The sequence below is a fragment of the Agrilus planipennis genome, unplaced genomic scaffold, assembly GCF_000699045.2.
Source record: "Agrilus planipennis isolate EAB-ADULT unplaced genomic scaffold, Apla_2.0 scaffold21, whole genome shotgun sequence".
Lineage (NCBI taxonomy): Eukaryota > Metazoa > Arthropoda > Insecta > Coleoptera > Buprestidae > Agrilus > Agrilus planipennis.
Window position 1 is genome coordinate 949,739 of NW_020439030.1, and position 20,466 is coordinate 970,204.

General features: G+C 32.5%; 1 protein-coding gene across 1 annotated transcript in view; it reads right to left on the bottom strand.

Annotated features, from left to right (window-relative positions):
* Nucleotides 1-183: 183 nt before the first annotated feature.
* Nucleotides 184-20,466, bottom strand: part of LOC108740637 (head-specific guanylate cyclase) — a 209,841-nt gene continuing 189,558 nt past the window's right edge. The window contains exons 9-11 of the mRNA XM_025976525.1: nt 18,557-18,700; nt 6,177-6,331; nt 184-1,675 (exon numbers count right to left, since the gene is read on the bottom strand). Coding sequence (XP_025832310.1) covers nt 1,477-1,675; nt 6,177-6,331; nt 18,557-18,700 — 498 coding nt within the window. The 3' untranslated portion in view covers nt 184-1,476. The remainder of the gene's footprint in view (nt 1,676-6,176; nt 6,332-18,556; nt 18,701-20,466) is intronic.

A 20,466-nucleotide genomic window follows, 5' to 3' on the forward strand; every position in this document is an offset into this window, starting at 1 on the left:
TGGCGGTAAGAGATTTGCGGACAATGAAGAAGTAATCGAAGCTGTAAATGGTTATTTTGAGGAGCTTGACGAATCAGTCTATAGAGATGGCATTAATAGACTGGAACACCGCTATGAGAAATGTATCAGCCTTGGAGGAGATTATGTTGAGAAATAAAAAAAAAAAATTTTTAAAAACCTTGTTTTTCTTGGTCAGGCCGGAAACTTATCAATCCACCCTCGTACGTCAGCTGTTCAAGCACATTCTGAAAATGTCCCACTTTTAAACTATCTATTCTAAAACATAAATTCTTTCTTTCGCCATCAATTAATAGATTTTATTACTTTTAAATTAACATCGTCCTAATTTACTTGAATATTTAGTCGACGTGTGGTCAATCGTACTTATACGATTTTATTGTTCAAAGCCCGGCTGGACTACTTTAAAATATTAAAAAATATGCTCTAATAGAAGCATCAAATGACACTGATTTGCTTTTCTTTTGCATTGTCGGTAGTTCTAATTCGAGTCATTAAGTAAGTGATATTGACAAGAATTTTTCTACTAATCATAAGACAAGGATAACGCCGTGAAATTTGTATTTTTTTAAATCGATTTTCTAATTAACTAAATGGGTTAAAGAATTGTCCGTTCCGAATATAAAATTGCTCAAACTGCATCTTTTATTGTTCATTGCTTATGCGACTTGACCAAATATACGAAAATAAGAAAAAAAAAGCTTAAATCATTATATCTTTTCTTAATACTTTTCAACTTGTCCTATTGAACAGTAAAACTTTTTTTCGATTTGATTATATAGGCACCTGATTATTTAAAAGGTGTATAAGTTCTTTTTTTCTATTTTAGGTTATATACCCCTTAAAAGTTAGGTTATGGTTAGTTTAGGGTACCCCCCCCGATTTTCCCTAATTAGATAATTACATCGAAAGAGTTTTGCGCTTCGATGGGATAAACTAAAAAGTATTAAAAGATGATGCTTTGATGATTAAGGAACATTGTATTTTGTTTTAATGGTATTTTTTGTCAAAGTGCTTAAACAATTAATAATTTATTAAAACCAAAAGGTACAATTGAGGTAATCTAATGTTCGGTGGGGACATTTAAAGAGGAATGTTTTACCCTGTTACACTTTAATTTAAAAGTTGATTTGTTAAAAAGCATTTCGGCTGCGTTACCTTCGACTTCGTAAGTTTCGCGACTTGCTCAACGTGATCTCGAATGAGCTTTTTGTTTTTGATATTGTCTTAGTTTTCAAGACAAGACAAGACAAGATCCATTTAATATTCTTGGCCCTAGCAACACCGAAAGTGGATTTCGTTTCTTAAAATATCCTTTCTAAAATTGATTGATTTCCGTTAGTACCAAAACCAAGTTCAGGATAGAGCGAATTAAAATCTGGATAATGCATTGGTTTAAATTTTTCTTCAGAATATTTTAAATGGTATTTCCTGAATTATATCGGATTATATTACAAGTTACGTCGATTCTGTGTAGAGACCTACGTCTTTTCTAGCAGCATCGACGTGTTCAGTTAACGAAGCTTCTTCTGGTAAGTCGGGATGTCGGTAACTTTTTAAAAAATAACAGGTCCCGGGAATGTCTGAAGGGAATCCTTTCGGTAGCCACTCTCGAGGTCTTTCTTCAAATTCAAATCCTGGATAGTCCTTTAATAGTCTATAACAAACGCAATTAAGTATAAATATTTTAAGGATGTTTTGAAGGTATGTTAAAATGCTACGAGACAAATAAAAATTTGGAAGAACGTTCCTCATTCAATTCTAAAACTCCTGTAAAAATTACAAATCGATTCACTAAACCGTTAAAAAGTTAATGAAATTGTAATTTTACACGTCATTTTATGGAGATTTGTTAACCGAACAGATTAAATTTATTTTTATTAACAGAAAAAAAAGCTACCAGAAATTTCAAACTCTTATAATAAGTAACTTGAACTCTGGAGAATCACTTTAGCGTCAGGTTATTCAAATTCACTAAATGCTTATCGAGGAAGAAATGAAAAATTAGCTGAAAATCTCGTTTTTACTTGATAATATAATGATAATATTTATAATTGTCTGAAATAAATGCAATTTTAAAGTTTTAATTATTATTTAAACATATTAAAAAGTTTTACGCTCATTATTAATAAAGATTGAAACTAAATATTTTGTTGTTTGGAAGTTGAGGTCAAGGCGTATTCACTGCCAAAAGTCAGTTAAAAATTTTCCATATTGTTCGTTATTTCTTATTTTATTCAAAGTTTTTGGTCAAATTCCAAATTTTCTCTTAAACCGTATACTTTTTTTTAGTATGATATGCTGCAAAACCTAATTAATCACGAATTTCTAATTTTATGTACTCTTGTCTCCGATTGTACCTCCCAAATATCCTTAATAAAAATCAAAAGATTTCATAGACCTTGTATTAGGTGTAATACATTCAAACATTTGTAGCCTAATATGGACTAGTCAATTGGTACCTACATACTTATGTAGGATAAAATTTTGGATGCAGAGCAATTATCTGTTTTGAAAATGTGGGGAGTGTAGTGTTAAGTATAAAATTCGGTCTTCGTGGTTGTAAGCCCTCTCTCTCCATTTTAGTGCTTTCTCGAGAAAGTAATATTTACCTATAATTATTTTTTTTTTCGAGTGAGTTCAAGAGACAATTTGTACCTACCTTTGTTTGTAACTACCTACATCCATAAAATTTTTAATAATACATTTTACACGTAGCTGCGACAATAAAAATAAAAAAAGTTCTACATAATAAATACTCTAGTTTTTGTAAACACTTCTTCAATATTCATTTTTCGAATTTCTGGGTGATATAAACTTATTAAATTAAGTGTTAATGGTACCTAGGTACGTAAAAAATGCATGAAAGAAAATTATTTACGTATTATGCAATTAGTTACAAAAAGGTCAGCATAATTTTTTTGAAGCATTTATTGTAGTGTTTAGGAGATATTTTAAAAATACTAATTACACCTCTAAGACTGTCGGGGGCCCCAGGTCTGCTTAGGAGTTGATGTATTTGTAGTGTATATTTTATGAAAAATGACAAACAAGATGAAGTATGTATTAATAATGTGTGTAATACAACTCCATTGTCTAAATTGTCTTTTATAGATACTTATTAAACGTGTTTTGGCTTTGTTTTGGATTTTTTTCCAGCATTGATCGCAATGAAATGTCCAATCCCAGAATTGGTTTTTATACTTTGTGCCTAATATACAGGGTGTTCTACCTAAGTTAGTTTTGTCCATAACTCTGTTTTTATACATTTAATAAACAAAAGATTTTATTAAAAGTGGCCCGGAATGATATGGTGCCTAAAATAATCGATTTTTTCTGGAAAATTGTTAGAGATAAATATTTAAAACCATAAATCAGTAGAAAGGGCTTTTAATTTCGCATCAAACGGTATGTTATAACATGGGTCATTCCATTTGAAAAAAAAAATATTTGTCTTATAAGATTGTCAAAAGTAGGTTTCGATATTTTCGGCTCTAAATAACGTACACATTTTGCCCATATCAAACAAGATACGGTAATACATGCCAAAACAAACTGTCCAAACCGCAGGTTTGTAGCTTTTATGGTTTAGATGCTGTTTGATCATATTTAAAGAGCTAAAATCGTGTTTTCTTTTCAAAAACACATAAATATCTCAAAAATTAGTAGATATAGGTATAGATAACTGTTAACAAAGTCGACCTAAAAGTAAACAAAGAAACCAGAAATGTAAAAATATATAGGGTGTTCAACTTAAAATAACGAACTTAGGTAGCGCCCTGAAGAAATGGAACACCCATATGATTACAGACCACTTTTATAAAAACATATTTTTTATTAAATATATAATAACAGAGTTACGGACGAAAACGCCTTAGATGGAACACCCCGTATACATACGTATTGTAAAATCCTGGATTTTATTTGTTTTCGTCGGTTTGTATTATAGAGTCGTCTTTATCAATAAACGAACCCAAGTAAGGTTTCTTTTTAAAACCGCCCTTTTTGTATCCGTGTGGGTATGCATGTTCTATTTAGTGGTAATATCGAGTTACAAATTAATCCTATTTTCTCGTACTTACTCGTATGTTGTTGGACTAACATTGATTTTCAGTGGTTCGCTGCCCGATTCGAACTTATTTGCAATTGTCACGTTCGGACCAAACATGCAATAACGGGGCATTTTCACCCCTACAACCCCCGCCAAAACTGTTCCCGTGTGGAGTCCGATACGCATCTGGAAAGGCAAATAAAAAAGTTACAGAACGGAAATTGCGTCTCTGGAAAATTTTTTCTCTCTCATTTGAATCGAACGAAAGGCAGAATTTTCTAAAACAAAAACAAAATCAAAGGCATAAAAACTCAAATNATGATATGCTGCAAAACCTAATTAATCACGAATTTCTAATTTTATGTACTCTTGTCTCCGATTGTACCTCCCAAATATCCTTAATAAAAATCAAAAGATTTCATAGACCTTGTATTAGGTGTAATACATTCAAACATTTGTAGCCTAATATGGACTAGTCAATTGGTACCTACATACTTATGTAGGATAAAATTTTGGATGCAGAGCAATTATCTGTTTTGAAAATGTGGGGAGTGTAGTGTTAAGTATAAAATTCGGTCTTCGTGGTTGTAAGCCCTCTCTCTCCATTTTAGTGCTTTCTCGAGAAAGTAATATTTACCTATAATTATTTTTTTTTTCGAGTGAGTTCAAGAGACAATTTGTACCTACCTTTGTTTGTAACTACCTACATCCATAAAATTTTTAATAATACATTTTACACGTAGCTGCGACAATAAAAATAAAAAAAGTTCTACATAATAAATACTCTAGTTTTTGTAAACACTTCTTCAATATTCATTTTTCGAATTTCTGGGTGATATAAACTTATTAAATTAAGTGTTAATGGTACCTAGGTACGTAAAAAATGCATGAAAGAAAATTATTTACGTATTATGCAATTAGTTACAAAAAGGTCAGCATAATTTTTTTGAAGCATTTATTGTAGTGTTTAGGAGATATTTTAAAAATACTAATTACACCTCTAAGACTGTCGGGGGCCCCAGGTCTGCTTAGGAGTTGATGTATTTGTAGTGTATATTTTATGAAAAATGACAAACAAGATGAAGTATGTATTAATAATGTGTGTAATACAACTCCATTGTCTAAATTGTCTTTTATAGATACTTATTAAACGTGTTTTGGCTTTGTTTTGGATTTTTTTCCAGCATTGATCGCAATGAAATGTCCAATCCCAGAATTGGTTTTTATACTTTGTGCCTAATATACAGGGTGTTCTACCTAAGTTAGTTTTGTCCATAACTCTGTTTTTATACATTTAATAAACAAAAGATTTTATTAAAAGTGGCCCGGAATGATATGGTGCCTAAAATAATCGATTTTTTCTGGAAAATTGTTAGAGATAAATATTTAAAACCATAAATCAGTAGAAAGGGCTTTTAATTTCGCATCAAACGGTATGTTATAACATGGGTCATTCCATTTGAAAAAAAAAATATTTGTCTTATAAGATTGTCAAAAGTAGGTTTCGATATTTTCGGCTCTAAATAACGTACACATTTTGCCCATATCAAACAAGATACGGTAATACATGCCAAAACAAACTGTCCAAACCGCAGGTTTGTAGCTTTTATGGTTTAGATGCTGTTTGATCATATTTAAAGAGCTAAAATCGTGTTTTCTTTTCAAAAACACATAAATATCTCAAAAATTAGTAGATATAGGTATAGATAACTGTTAACAAAGTCGACCTAAAAGTAAACAAAGAAACCAGAAATGTAAAAATATATAGGGTGTTCAACTTAAAATAACGAACTTAGGTAGCGCCCTGAAGAAATGGAACACCCATATGATTACAGACCACTTTTATAAAAACATATTTTTTATTAAATATATAATAACAGAGTTACGGACGAAAACGCCTTAGATGGAACACCCTGTATACATACGTATTGTAAAATCCTGGATTTTATTTGTTTTCGTCGGTTTGTATTATAGAGTCGTCTTTATCAATAAACGAACCCAAGTAAGGTTTCTTTTTAAAACCGCCCTTTTTGTATCCGTGTGGGTATGCATGTTCTATTTAGTGGTAATATCGAGTTACAAATTAATCCTATTTTCTCGTACTTACTCGTATGTTGTTGGACTAACATTGATTTTCAGTGGTTCGCTGCCCGATTCGAACTTATTTGCAATTGTCACGTTCGGACCAAACATGCAATAACGGGGCATTTTCACCCCTACAACCCCCGCCAAAACTGTTCCCGTGTGGAGTCCGATACGCATCTGGAAAGGCAAATAAAAAAGTTACAGAACGGAAATTGCGTCTCTGGAAAATTTTTTCTCTCTCATTTGAATCGAACGAAAGGCAGAATTTTCTAAAACAAAAACAAAATCAAAGGCATAAAAACTCAAATACATTAGTTAATTAATTAGTGGTACTAAAATTAGAAATTAGTATTATTGTTAAGAAAATGGTTGCTTTTACGTCCCTAGACAAAAATTTTCAGTCTCTTTCCAGTCTCTCAGAGTCTTTCAGCGTCTCTGAGAGTGTCTCTCACAGTCTTTCACAGTCTCTCAGTTATTGCCTAGGTGTTTTTATGGATCTCTCACAGTCTCTGTATGAGAGACTCGAACGATAAAATTGTTAATTCAGAGATTCGAGTCTCTCACAGAGAGACTGAATGAATAAAACTGAAAAATTGAGAGACTCGAGTTTCTCGTAGAAAGACTGGGATCTCTGAAATATGTTGAACTTAGAAGATTTTAACCATGTCAATGGAGACAACACTTATTGAGATACTCGAGTCTCTCGTTCAGAGATTCGAGTCTCTCGTTCAGAGACTGGATACGAAATGAGGATCTCTCTATGAGCGACTCGAGTCTCTAGTTCAGAGACGCTAAACAGTTTTTTGACAGTCTCTCGACAGTCTCTCTCAGCGACAACAGAGAGACTCGATGAGAGGCGGAGACTCGATTCTCGTTTTCAGAGACTCTGAGGGACTGAACATTTTATCTCGGGGTAATAAGGCTTAAAACCATTCTTCTTAATGGAAGTTCCTATAAAGGGTAAAGAAGAACAAAAGAAGTTTTATACGACATTACAGAGGGGTGAACCGGTTTTAAGTTACGACTATCTCCCGAAAAAGCAATTAATTATTTTTTTCCTTGCTAACAGGATACTACTGTTTCTAAATTTAGTTTATAATTTCCTCGAATAATGCCTTTTAATTTTCGATTGGAATTGCGATATATTGCAATGTGTTTTACAATATTTCAATACCAGATTAATGCAATTGTTCTGAATACATTTTCTTGAAGGTGCTTATTACTTCCACAGCTCATACTGTTCCCTGTTGGTCTGTTTTGTTTTTGTTGAAATTGCTTTCTTTAGTTTTCTTTTTAACTAAAGAATTATTTATTTGCGTTAGCGTTACAGTTGTTTTTTCGTTACCTATTGCTGAGTCGGTAATGCGATTCTATCTTTCTTCTTCACAACCTTGTAAGATGATAAAAAAAATTTAAATCTGACAGGGAATCAATCATAAGGTGTCAATTTCAAATATATATTTTGATATTTCCTCAGAACTTTGCAAATGCATATTCTAACGATCGAAACGTATTACACCCACATCACCACAAGATTAAGTAACTTGTATGTGAAAATTTTCAGAATTTAAAAGACGTTTGCAAAGAGATAGATTATTTTGGATAAAAGGTTTTTTACTTATAGACGTTTAAGAGTTTGATTCATTATTGTAAGTACTTCAGCCTCCACAAGAGACGTTTTTCCTGTAAATATAAATAGCAATACAGTAGGATATAGGTGAATGATAAAGATACAGTGGATAGAGAAGGTTACAAATGAAGCGGTATTAAAAGGAATAGGAGAACAGAGATCACCATGGGAGTCAATTAGAAATAGGCGAAATAGGTTGGTAGGACACCTTCTCGGGCATGAAGGGCTAGTTAGCAAAAACAGGAGCTAAGAGGAGTAGCGATAGACCTAGATCAGATTACTGTTTATAAATAGTTAAGTATGTGGGATGTTCCAATTTTAGAGAAATGTGAAGATTATCTCAGGATAGAAAAAAGTGGAGGTGCGTATTCAACCAGTATTAAGACTGATGACCTTATGATGATAAATACAGCAGAAACCCTAAACGCAACATCGAGGTATAAATTCCTAAACCAGTCTTAGTGAAAATTGGTATGTTTCTAGTTTACGAATCCTAGACAATAATTTTCAGTTTCTCTCCAGTCTCTCAGAGTCTTTCAGCGTCTCTGAGAGCGTCTCTCACAGTCTCTCAGTGATTGCCTAGGTGTTTTTATGGATCTTTCACAGTCTCTGTATGAGAGACACGAACGATAAAATTGTTAATTCAGAGATTCGAGTCTCTCACAGAGAGACTGAATGAATGAAACTGAAAAATTGAGAGACTCGAGTCTCTCGTGAAAAGACTGGGATCTCTGAAATATGTTGAACTTGAAGATTGAATATTTTAACCATGTCAATGGAGACACCACTTATTGAGAGACTCGAGTCTCTCGTTCAGAGATTCGAGTCTCTCGTTCAGAGACTGGATGCGAAATGAGGATCTCTCTATGAGCGACTCGAGTCTCTCGTTCAGAGACGTTAAACAGTTTTTTTGACAGTCTCTCTCAGCGACAACAGAGAGATTCGATGAGAGGCGGAGACTCGAGTCTCGCTTTAAGAGACTCTGAGGGACTACTGAACATTTTTATCTAGTAATTAATAAGTAGGTCTAGCCCTACTTTATGTTTGGAGGCTAATTTACATTGCATAATATTCATTTTGTTCATTAATTTTAGTTTTAATGTAAAACTGGGATTTACTCTTGTTATCTATAATATCTTTGTAATAATTATAGATTCATTATTCATAAGGTTTTGGAAGAGAAAAAGTATGCTTACTTTAGGATAAATTTCCCCTGAGATTAGACCGAGTTGAAGCTTTTCTAAGTACATGAATGCTTTCAAAATTAGACAGACACAAAACGAATGCGATTTCGTATAGGTATGCTATGAAAAGAGACCATTAAGTTTATTGTAGAATGTATCTGTTCCTCAAAAATTTAAAGTTCATTTTCGTTGTTGAAGTCCCAGGCGCATACGGATGCGCCTTAATAGAAGTTTCCGAGAAAAAAACAAAAGTTTTTCTTGAATTCGTTCGTTACATTAGTTGTCCCCGAAGACGTTTTATTCAACTCAGTTTGGAAGTACAAATAATACGAAGTTTGTATTCATTTTACTGTTATTCGAGCCGAAAGAATTATTAAGTAGAAAGTTGTCTTTATTCTTACAAAAGGAATTGCTTCAGTAGAATATGCTTTCTTGTATAGATTAGTATTGGAAAAAAAATTGTAATTTTGTTATGATACTCTAGCTTAGACCTGATCCTGTAAGTCAGTTCACGTAATATGAACAATAACCGAATGTGTTCATTTTATTCCAAAGGAAGTGAACATTTGTATTTTATTGCTCCAATAAAAAAAGTCAGAACAGGACAAGTGGAATACGAAAGGAAGAATTACTCGCCTTTCTACGGGTTTCTCTCTGTTTTATTGCGATCGCTATCATTAGCAGGGTCACGTCATTCGGAAATTAGATTCATTAAATAGAAAAACCGAGTGCGGAGAAAGAATTTTTTCTTAAAGACCCCTGTTGAGAGAGAAGTTAACTTGTAAATAGCGAACAAAGCGATTGTTCAGAAAAACACTTTTAATAATTAATTCGTTAAGAGAAGGAAACGGAAATCAATATTTACCCCAGGATACATATATCCCTATCCTCAAGGATTTATAACGATAATGAAAATAAGATATACCTACATACATATATAAAAAATTCTAAAATAGTAAGAATTATGGCTTAATTCGCTAAGAATACTTGGTTGATTATAGAAATATAGTAATAGAGCAAGCCGTTTCCATTTAATCCTGTATTCTACTATCAATAGTGAGAGAGAATGTTGCGAAAAAGCCCTCTATTGGTGTCCTGCTCAAGTAAGGCGAGCATGCGCAAACGAGCTGTATCTGTTCGAGATTGCAGTATGCATGCTCGTCTAACTACAGAAGGACAACAACAAGAGGTCTCTCGGCAGCGTTCTCTCTTACTTTTTTCTAATTACGCTGTAAGCGTAAGCCTCAGCCCATTCTCTATGTCTATGGATGTTAATGCTTGAACCATTTTACGACAATGATTCTTTTTAAGACATTACCTACTATGCTGAAGCTTTGCAGACAACCATTGAGGTCTATTTTATTCTTAAATTACTAGCAAATGTTAAATATTGGACGAAGGAAGAAATGGTTTTGTCTATTTACGTGAAAATTGTAGCAATTAACACTATGACCTAACGTTGAATGAAGGCTTGATTGTTGCAAATGAAGTACATTGTTTTCGGAAATTTCGGTGAAAACTATTTTCCATATCATTCAGCACGGTTATCATTTATTATCATATTGTTGTGAATAACAAAAGTGTTGACATTTTGTCCAGTTGATTAAATTACACTCCATTGTGATTTTCCGTTTTAAAAATATTATTGTTATAAAAATAAACATTTCAGTGTACCAACTTGTTTTCTGAAACATTATTTACGTTTACAAGAAAAATATGTCTAAGGTATTTAAAAACATTTATAAACTGAATTTTTTAATCTGGTTTGCGATTACTTAAAAACGGAAAATTACAACAAGGAGAAGTGACAAGTCACTAAAACCGTTCTTGCGCCATCATTTAATTTTCATAAGCTATTTGTTTTATTTCTTCTAGCAGAAATATCATTTACATTTCAAAAAGTTATCCCGTCGAAGTTGTGATCCCAATGGACGTCCTTTTTGCTTTTTTAAAGTTTTCTTGGTTTATAATTTTTCTTATATCTACAAGTATATTTTTTTCATTTTATCAACATTTTTTTAAACCAATCCATTCGTCATTAGCAATTATAGCAGAAATTTGAAGTGCCGTCTTCAATGACGTTCTCATAATCACGTTGTAGATGATAATGAGAATTTCGATTGTACTAACAGTAACAACCTAAATTTTATCTATACAACGGCTCCATGAGCATTTGTGGACTACGTGCTTCTTAATATTACTATAAAGCGTTTTTTATTTATATCTCAAATAAATCGATTAAATGCTAATGACGCGTCATGACGTCATGGCATTTGTAAATAAGATCTTATATAAGTGTGCATGATATTTTCCTTAAAATGAAAAAAAATTATCCCATGCCCTTTTCATTTAGGCATTCGCGATAAATCTAACACAAATTATAAGTCCTCCTGTCCAATTAATTGAACAGACCTTCGTTTATTTCATTCTAAATGGTTAAATTTAGTCAAATGTTTTTGGATTAATCGATTGTTGCTTGCGATCTCTCCTAAGGTATGGTTAACTCCATCAATTGGGTCTTTAACACTTAAACGGAGATATTAATTAATACAAACGTTTTCAAATTGACTTATATTTATTTAATGACTAAATTTAGATGTATTTGTCTTATACTTATACTTTGTTAAAACTGCTAAGTTAAAAATTATATGTTACAATTGTTTTGTTATTTTCTTGTTATTTTTCAACCAGGAATTCAGTTCATTGACTTCAGTATTACCATTTTTATCAAATCAATTTAAATAGGAAAAACTCATATCGTAATGTAAAATGATTTATGCTAAATATATCCATCATTATTATTCGTAGACGTTAGTTATTTTACGCCGGGTTTACATTATGTAACAAAACGTAGTATATAACATTTGCTACATATGCCATAACATTTTAGTTTGGATTTTTTACTCCCGTTATATGCTATATATAGCAAATGTTATGTAACATTTTAGATTAGTGACTTCTACTAATACCACCTAGACTATGAAGGCCACGGTGCTCTAACGTGACGTCATCAGAGGAAGGCGAGCAGTACAAACTAAGTGGCACTCCATCTATATGAATGTTCCTTTATAAAAGCATAATTCAAATTACTTATGTTTTTTCAAGGCTTTCAGTAGAAATGTAGCTGCCAGACGTGAACTGAACCCTTAGTCGCACTCCATTTGATTTTTTTGCGAAAAAAAAATTTTAAAACAAAAATCGTCTATCTATATAAAAGCGCAAAATGCTGATTTTTCTCTTATTTTACAAGAATGTCATCAATTTTTATGAACAAACCTTTTTCATTATAAAAAGTACCAGAAAATTGTGAACTGATTAATAACACTAAAAACTGTATGTAACTTCAACTTGTTTATGATGTAAGAGAATTTAATTTTTTCTTATTCCCCTTTCCAAGCCTGTCATTCTTTTCCACAGTAATTCTTTAAAAGTGTATTTATTGCAGACCGTATGACTATTTTTACAATAAATTCTGAATTATGAACTTTACATTCTGAGAAATTCAATAAGAAATAATTTTGTGAAAAATATTCTGATTCTACTGCTGATAGAAACATTTTTGTGTTGTGAATATGTAAGAAATTTTCCTCATTGTCTTGTAAATCTTTTTTGAATATTAAATACACATAGAGAACTATATTTGTGACTTTGTCCTTAGGAAATTTAACAGTCCTCTGCTTAAATTTCTTAGAGTATGTTTATCTTCAGCTACAAGATCGTCTGTATATATTATGTCTGACTTACATGTGTTACATCAAACTTTTTTTAATACAATAAGTATGTAATTACTAGCATTTCTGGCATTAGAGTTTCAATGTTAAGTTAATTTTTTCCGATTTACTAATTGACGGAATGTCGTCAACCTCACAAAATGATGCAATTGGCAAAGTTCCATAACAATTATATTTTAAAGTCATTAGATACTTTTTTGTGATTCGCTAGATATCACTCTTTTTGGTACACGCTTAAACATTTTGGACGAACACGCATAATCAGCATTATTATTATTCCTTGATATCTGCCTCGTGTGATAAAAGTCCCGGCTGGCAGTGAGTCACTCTTAAGTCCATACCGCTGCTCGGGATTGTTTACACTTGTGTCGATGAAATTAAGTTCGTGGCCAACAACCAGTTATAATTGTGGATTCAGGCAACGTATTATTAACAATGAGTTTTATTAAACTGTCNGACGCATATTAAAAACTGAGAACAATATTTATTTAAATAATTGAATCATTTTGAACTTCAGTTGTTATTCTATCAAGAATTTCATCTTCGCTTTGAGTTTCACAGTCTATAAATGTAATGGTCATGCACTTGCACGAATGAGTGAGAATATAAATGCTACACGGTCTTTCGGATGGACAAAAAAATTTGAAGTGATGTAATAACAGTTTCACTTTAATAATAAAATCACTGGTTATTATGCCAACTATAAAAATGCAGTCAAAAAAGGGTAATAAATACTTTCATATCTACAGCTAGATCGATTTTGATTAATGGATGGCACAAGAGAGATTCGTGAGAATGATTAGTTATGAAAACCGTTACATATACCTACATGTGAAATAGACGATAAGATAGTTTTCATCATTTGCCGGCATGTACAACATTTTTAACTTATTTTTTATTTTGATAAGCAAATACATTACCTATTATTTAATTAGATACCGTCTGGAACGAGAAGATTAGTAAACTTTGAGTCAAAAAACCTATGAAAAACTCGGTGCCACACGTTTAGCTAGTGCACGAGCTCTTGAAATCGGCAGATGAACTTGTCAGAAAAATCGATTATTAAAAATGATCGATTACCGTCTGGGAAAGATATATTTCATTATATTATGAACTGTTTATAAAGTAAAAAACCCCGAAGAGGCATCGTGCGTGTAATAATCTTTTAGATATACTTCTAATCATGCTACCAATTCTGGCATTGAATAGCTGTCGCCTGGAAAGTGCATTTTCAAAATATTTGAGATAAAAAAAAAAACAAAACGCGTGACAAGGCCCCAGGCTTTTACCCACACGTTTTGATCATGTAAAAGGAAATGTGGCTGCATACATTTGCCACATATTACTTTTTGATATAGATTATCATTTTTGTATATAGCTTTGGTATTTTCCTAATATCAATAGTATAATGTCTAATTCAATTCTTTCTTTTGTAAATATTTCCTATTGTTATTATGTAAATATGCTTTCAAANTGTGGCTACACATATTTGCCACATATATTTTTGTTACGATATGATATCACTTATATATTTTTGATATTTGATATATTGATATTTTTCCCAACTCAATATTGTAACGTATAATTCAATTCTTTCTTTTGTAAATATTTCCTATTGTTATTATGTAAATATGCTTTCAAATGTATCTTCTCAAAACCTTTTGTATCTGTACCTTTCTATTATTCTCTCTACAAATTACTTTACTACTTGTACTTTCCACTAATCCCTTAACATTTTAATTTCGTTTACTAACAGCATGAGCTGTATAATTCTTATTACTTCTTAATTGCATTTTAATATTGGGTTTCTAGGTACATTGGGGCGAAATCTTTTTCTTAGTATTTCATCTAATCACTCTTTCCAAGTTTCATTCTCTTCTGATTCGATCCCTACTTTAGTTAAAATACTTTTAGCTCCACCCTTTTAATCTTCGTTAAAATTTATTTTCAAAACTACTAACACTTCCGATCTGTTGTTTAACTATTCCACTTCTTTCTTCAGTTATTATTAATTAACTTTATTACGTTTTCATTGTGTTTCTTTTTGTTTATTTTATTCTTGTAAAGTGCATTGTTACCACCACAAAACCTAAAGAAACAATGATTTTTGAATGATCGGTCGTTTTCATGCATTGTACGTTACTAACAGGTCAAAGCTAGACAAAGTTGAGAGCTCCTAGCCCTAAGCCCAAAGTCCTCACTTAAAAGGTTTTAGACCTTGAAGCCTCAATTACATTTTAAAATTTAAGGACTTTGAATTGCTAACTACTTCTAAAGCAATTAGATTCAAATCCCTATGTACTTTGAAAAAGATTGAAACCCTTTGAATTGCAAATCACAAAGCACTGATCATTTTCTTTCGAAAAAGAGATTTTTCATTATTTTATAAGAAATAGAAAAATTTAATTTTACGAATTAAGATTTTTATCCTTTCCAGTGAAACAAATTTTTTTTCTCTCCCGTCTATGTTGCTGGTGTATTTTTTTTATTAGTTTCGTTATATCCGTATGCAAGGGATGACCTTTTCATTAGAGAATTAGCCAGTAAACGGTTAACAAAATAAACCAAACCTCAGCTCAAATAACGTTAGGGTAAAAGTGGGATACAAGCCCCGGTTTTGAATACACTATATTAGGGATGTTGGTGACCTTAGAAGTGCCCTTCCCGCAGGCTTCAGTACCATGTAAGCTGTCGAAGTAGGGTATGCGTTTTGTCCGTGAGATCTTCCGCCGCGGAACTTTGACGGGCGTCAAAATTAATTGATAAGTACAGGTCTGACGAAGGAAGCTGGCGAGCGGTCGCGCAGGTACTTGTCCATTTATGACCTATTTGGGTAAGTCTCTTGGAACCGAAACACAAATAAGCTTTCAGTAGGCGTAAATTATAGTATTAATACAGATAGGACAGTAGCGTACTAGAAAATAATGAACAAACATGACTTATCAAAAAGAAAAAAAATAAACCTATTGTTTTTGTTTTATAGTTAGTTTTCACATTCACTCTCATCATGGGAATCTCTATCACTGTTACCAACATCAACAATTACTTCTTCTGTTTGTCTGTTTGTTACTTGTTCACTGATTCCTATTTTTAAATATTTAATCTACGCCCCTGATAGGAATACTGAAGAATGAGGGCTGTAATCTTAATACCTAAAACTGCCTACTTTTGTCATCGCACATCCACGCCATTTTAAAATTTCCGCCAGCTTCCAGCGTCAGGCCTGTAATTTCTACTGAATATTTTTATTACTGATTGGGGTTTAAGTCAATTTTTTGTTTATTTGTTTATATTAGAGTTTAAATAACATTGTTTANTCTTTTAGATATACTTCTAATCATGCTACCAATTTTGGCATTGAATAGCTGTCGCCTGGAAAGTGCATTTTCAAAATATTTGAGATAAAAAAAAAAACAAAACGCGTGACAAGGCCCCAGGCTTTTACCCACACGTTTTGATCATGTAAAAGGAAATGTGGCTGCATACATTTGCCACATATTACTTTTTGATATATATTATCATTTTTGTCATTTTATCATATTTAATCTACGCCCCTGATAGGAATACTGAAGAAAGAGGGCTGCAATCGTTATACCTAAAACTGCCTACTTTTGCCATCGCGCATCCACGCCATTTTAAAATTTCCGCCTGTAATTTCTACTGAATATTTTTATTACTGATTGGGGTTTAAGTGAACTTTTTGTTTATTTGTAGATAGTCGGATTTTTATAGTTTAAAACGTTAAAACTTATTACCATTTATCATCATCATCATCATCATAAGATCGCCAGTCCTAAGACTGGTTGGACACATACCTCACCATTTTCTGTCCCTAATATGCACCTCATCAATTTCAAATTAGAAAATCTTTGTCAAAAGAAGACTATTAGTTCCCATAAGATATTTTCGATTAGTTCCACAATCTTGATCAAAAGAGGCTTATCAGTTCCACATAATGTATCACTTCGAAATCAGGAAACCCTGGTCAGAAAAATGTTACTATTTTCCAATAAGATATTTTTGATCAGTTTAACAATAGGAAGTCCAGATCAAAAAGAATTATCCGTTCTGTATAGGGTATTTCTGATCAGTTCGAAATCAGTTCGACATCAGGCATTCCTGATTAGACTTTCAGTATTCAACTGGTTTACATAATTTACCTTATTGTCATCACCTATATCTCCAACTCGATTCTGATGATTTTGTTAAGAAAAATTATCCTAGTTGTCATAGTAAATTTACACGATAGTAACTATAAACGGAGACTGTGAAGATGGAAATAATAAAAACAAGAAGAGATTTACCCCAAATTCAATCACAACAATTTTGTAAAACGTGAACACGTTTTTCGCTCAATTACTTTTGTGACAGTCATGTGTTGAGAATGCGTTTCATAAAATTGTTGAGGTTGAATCTGGGGCAAGTCTCTTCTTGCTTTTATTACATGGTAGCTCAGTCAACGAGGCTTTTTTCTATCAAAAATGAACATTTCTGTTATGATGCAATTGTATTTTTGGTAAAATAATAAGAAAATACGACGATTTTGATTTTCGTTATTCATAGTCTGAGATGTTGGGGGCAACATTTCTTAATTTAACAATTAATAAAAAAAAAATACTTTTTGCGAAATATCTTCTTCCAGTGCATTTTTCGTCGTATGTATCTCACATGTTTTTTATTCCCCATATAATTGTCTAAAAAATGCCGCTGGTTGGAAGTCGCGAAGTGCTTTTGTTTGTTAATAAATCGTGTTTAAAATATAAAAAAAATTACATTGAATATCTCGGGAACAAAAGCACATAGAAGCATGAAATTTTCAGGAATTGTTTTAAAAAGATCGGTTATTAACTTAACGAATGATAATTCCTTAATTGTAAAATGTTTCGTAAATATTTCTTCCTACTGAAACCAAATCTGATAATTCAAAAAACTGTTTATATTTAATTTCCCGTTGGAATTATTGAGAAATGTAATAAAAACATGAAAATACACACCAAACCACAACAATTTTATAAAACGCATTTTTAATGCAAGGCTGTCACAAAAGTAATGAACAAAAAATGTGTCCATGAATTTGGGGTAAGTCTCTTCTTGCTTGTACTACATGGTACAGGTCTGACGAAGGAAGCTGGCGAGCGGTCGCGCAGGTAGTTGCCAATTTATGACCTATTTGGGTAAGTCTCTTGGAACCGAAACACAAATAAGCTTTCAGTAGGCGTAAATTATAGTATTAATACAGATAGGACAGTAGCGTACTAAAAAATAATGTAAAAATATGACTTATCAAAAAGAAAAAATAAACCTATTGCTTTTGTTTTATAGTTAGTTTTCACATTCACTGTCATCATAGGAATCTCTATCACTGTCACCAAAATCAACAATTAGTTCTTCTGTTTGTATGTCTATTACTTGCTCACTGATCCCTATTTTTAAATATTTAATCTACGCCCCTGATAGGAATACTGAAGAATGAGGGCTGCAATCTTTATACCTAAAACTGCCTACTTTTGATAACGCGTATCCACGCCATTTTAAAATTTCCGCCAGCTTCCAGCGTCAGGCCTCTAGCTAAGTTTATAAACACAGGTTTTACTTTTGGCAAATATAGAGGTGGGTAATGCCTTATGGCTCGTTTGTTAATATTTGAGAATATTAAAATTTGAAAAGTGACGCAATTAAGTTAACGAAACAGCCACGGTGTCCATTAGCTCCGATATTTTCCTCGCTAGTTAGCCGTAATACATTATCGGCGTATTTTGCATAATCGGGTTTTGTGAATAAATAATAATCCGTCACGAGCGTTGAGGGCACAATGTTGGAGTGAGAGTTCCGCGGTCATGATAAATTGTTATTTTACCCTTATAGGCTGGCCATCATGTGTTTGATGATAAGAACACCTATCCATCATCTTCAGCGACATCCAAGCTATTTGTTGAGCGTGCGTTTGCGAACCTTTGTGTAAACCGCCGGCCACACAATAGGCGTCGCCGATTGTTTCGACCTGAAAGTAAGTTTGAAAATTAGAATTGTTAGGTTAGATTTTGAATTACGGTTATCTGTATTTGTATAGGGTGTACAGAAACTATCGCCACGTAGTAAATACAAGTCTAAAAATTTTTTTTGACACATTACACGTTTTTTAAAAGGTATGGAAGAAAAAGAAGGCTTTTACATGGAAAATTATAATAAAAAGAACACTTAAAAAGTTACTACGTTTATTTTTCAGCTAAGCTCAGTGGATTGGCATGAGGTGTGAAGAAGTAGAGGTAGGTAAAACGAATGAGGCTTATAATATACATAATCAAAAGGAATTTTAGGGAAGTAGGGTACAATAGTAATAATATAAGAAAGGATGCAGGGGTCATTTTGATAGAAAATGAGGAAAATGCATAAGGGTAAAAACAATATTTAGAGAGCCTATATGTAGGCCAACAGTTAGGAGATATATTAGAGAAGGAAGATAGCATGGAGGTAAGTAAGGTAGGTAACCCTTAATGAGAGAATAGTTTGATGTAGCATTAAAAAATAATAAAGCACCATATAGATGGGACACAGGCGGAAATATTAAAAAAATGCAGGACAAGAGGTTAGAAATCGTATGTTTGGACTAGTTAATCACATAATTTACGAGAAGGGGAATGTCCGGAAGATTGTAAACCGAACATGGTAGTGGCCATACCAAAAAAGAGAGACGCGGATAAATGCCAGAGATTTAGAACAATTATTAGCCTAACTTTTCATGCGTCAAAAATCTTAACTACAAACGCACAGAGAAAAACGGAAAAAAGGGCGGAAGAACTATTAGAGAAAGACCAATTTGGGTTTAGAAGACATAATAGAACGCGGGAGGCCATTCTAGCTTTACGGGTAATAATAAAGAAAACGATAAGAAAAAGAAAAAGTGCGTATTTAGGATTCGCAGATTTAGAAAAAGCTTTTGACAAACTTAAATGGAACAAGATGTTAAATATACATAAAGATGGAGGGATGAGATAGATATATAATGAGTTATATACAGTTTGTATAAAGAGCAACAGGCAGTTATAGAGCTTGAGCAGAAATGGAAGTAAATATTAAGAATAGTCAGACAGGGATGCATACTGACACCGCTACTGTTTAATCTATACATCGAAGACGCGATCAACATCGTTAAAGACAGGAGACCTTTAGGAATAAATATACAGAGGCAAAAGATTAATAGGTTTACATTTGCGGATGATATAACAGTATTAGCATCTAGTAAGGAGGAGGTGGGAAAGAGCGAATATAAAGATAGGAGACGAAAAATTAGAAGAAGTGATTGTTTTTCGGTATTTAGGAAGTCAGATAACGGAAGGAACAGTAAAACAAAAAATTGCGTAGGGTCGAGCCTTCTTCAACAAAAGAAAAGTCACTGCTATGCTCATGAACGGTTAATTCAGAAGAAATTTGGAAAATATTGTTAAAGGTATATGTCTTGAGCGCCGCGCTGTTCGGGTGCGAAACATGGTTAGAAGCGTTCGAAAGATGGAGCTGTAGGTAGGGTTTATACAAAAACCGACATTTTAGAAAACCGGTTTTCCGAATAGTAATTTTTCCAGAAAACCGGTTTTAATCAGTTTCGAATTTTTATAAAAAAAATTTTTGCTCGAATATTCTGTAATTCGAACAAAAAATTTTAACAGAAAATTTAGAATGATTAAAAGCAGTTTTTGACTGAAATTATTTACTGTTCAATTTTATTGATAATAAATTTTTTTTATGCAATTTAGTAGAACAAAGAAATAA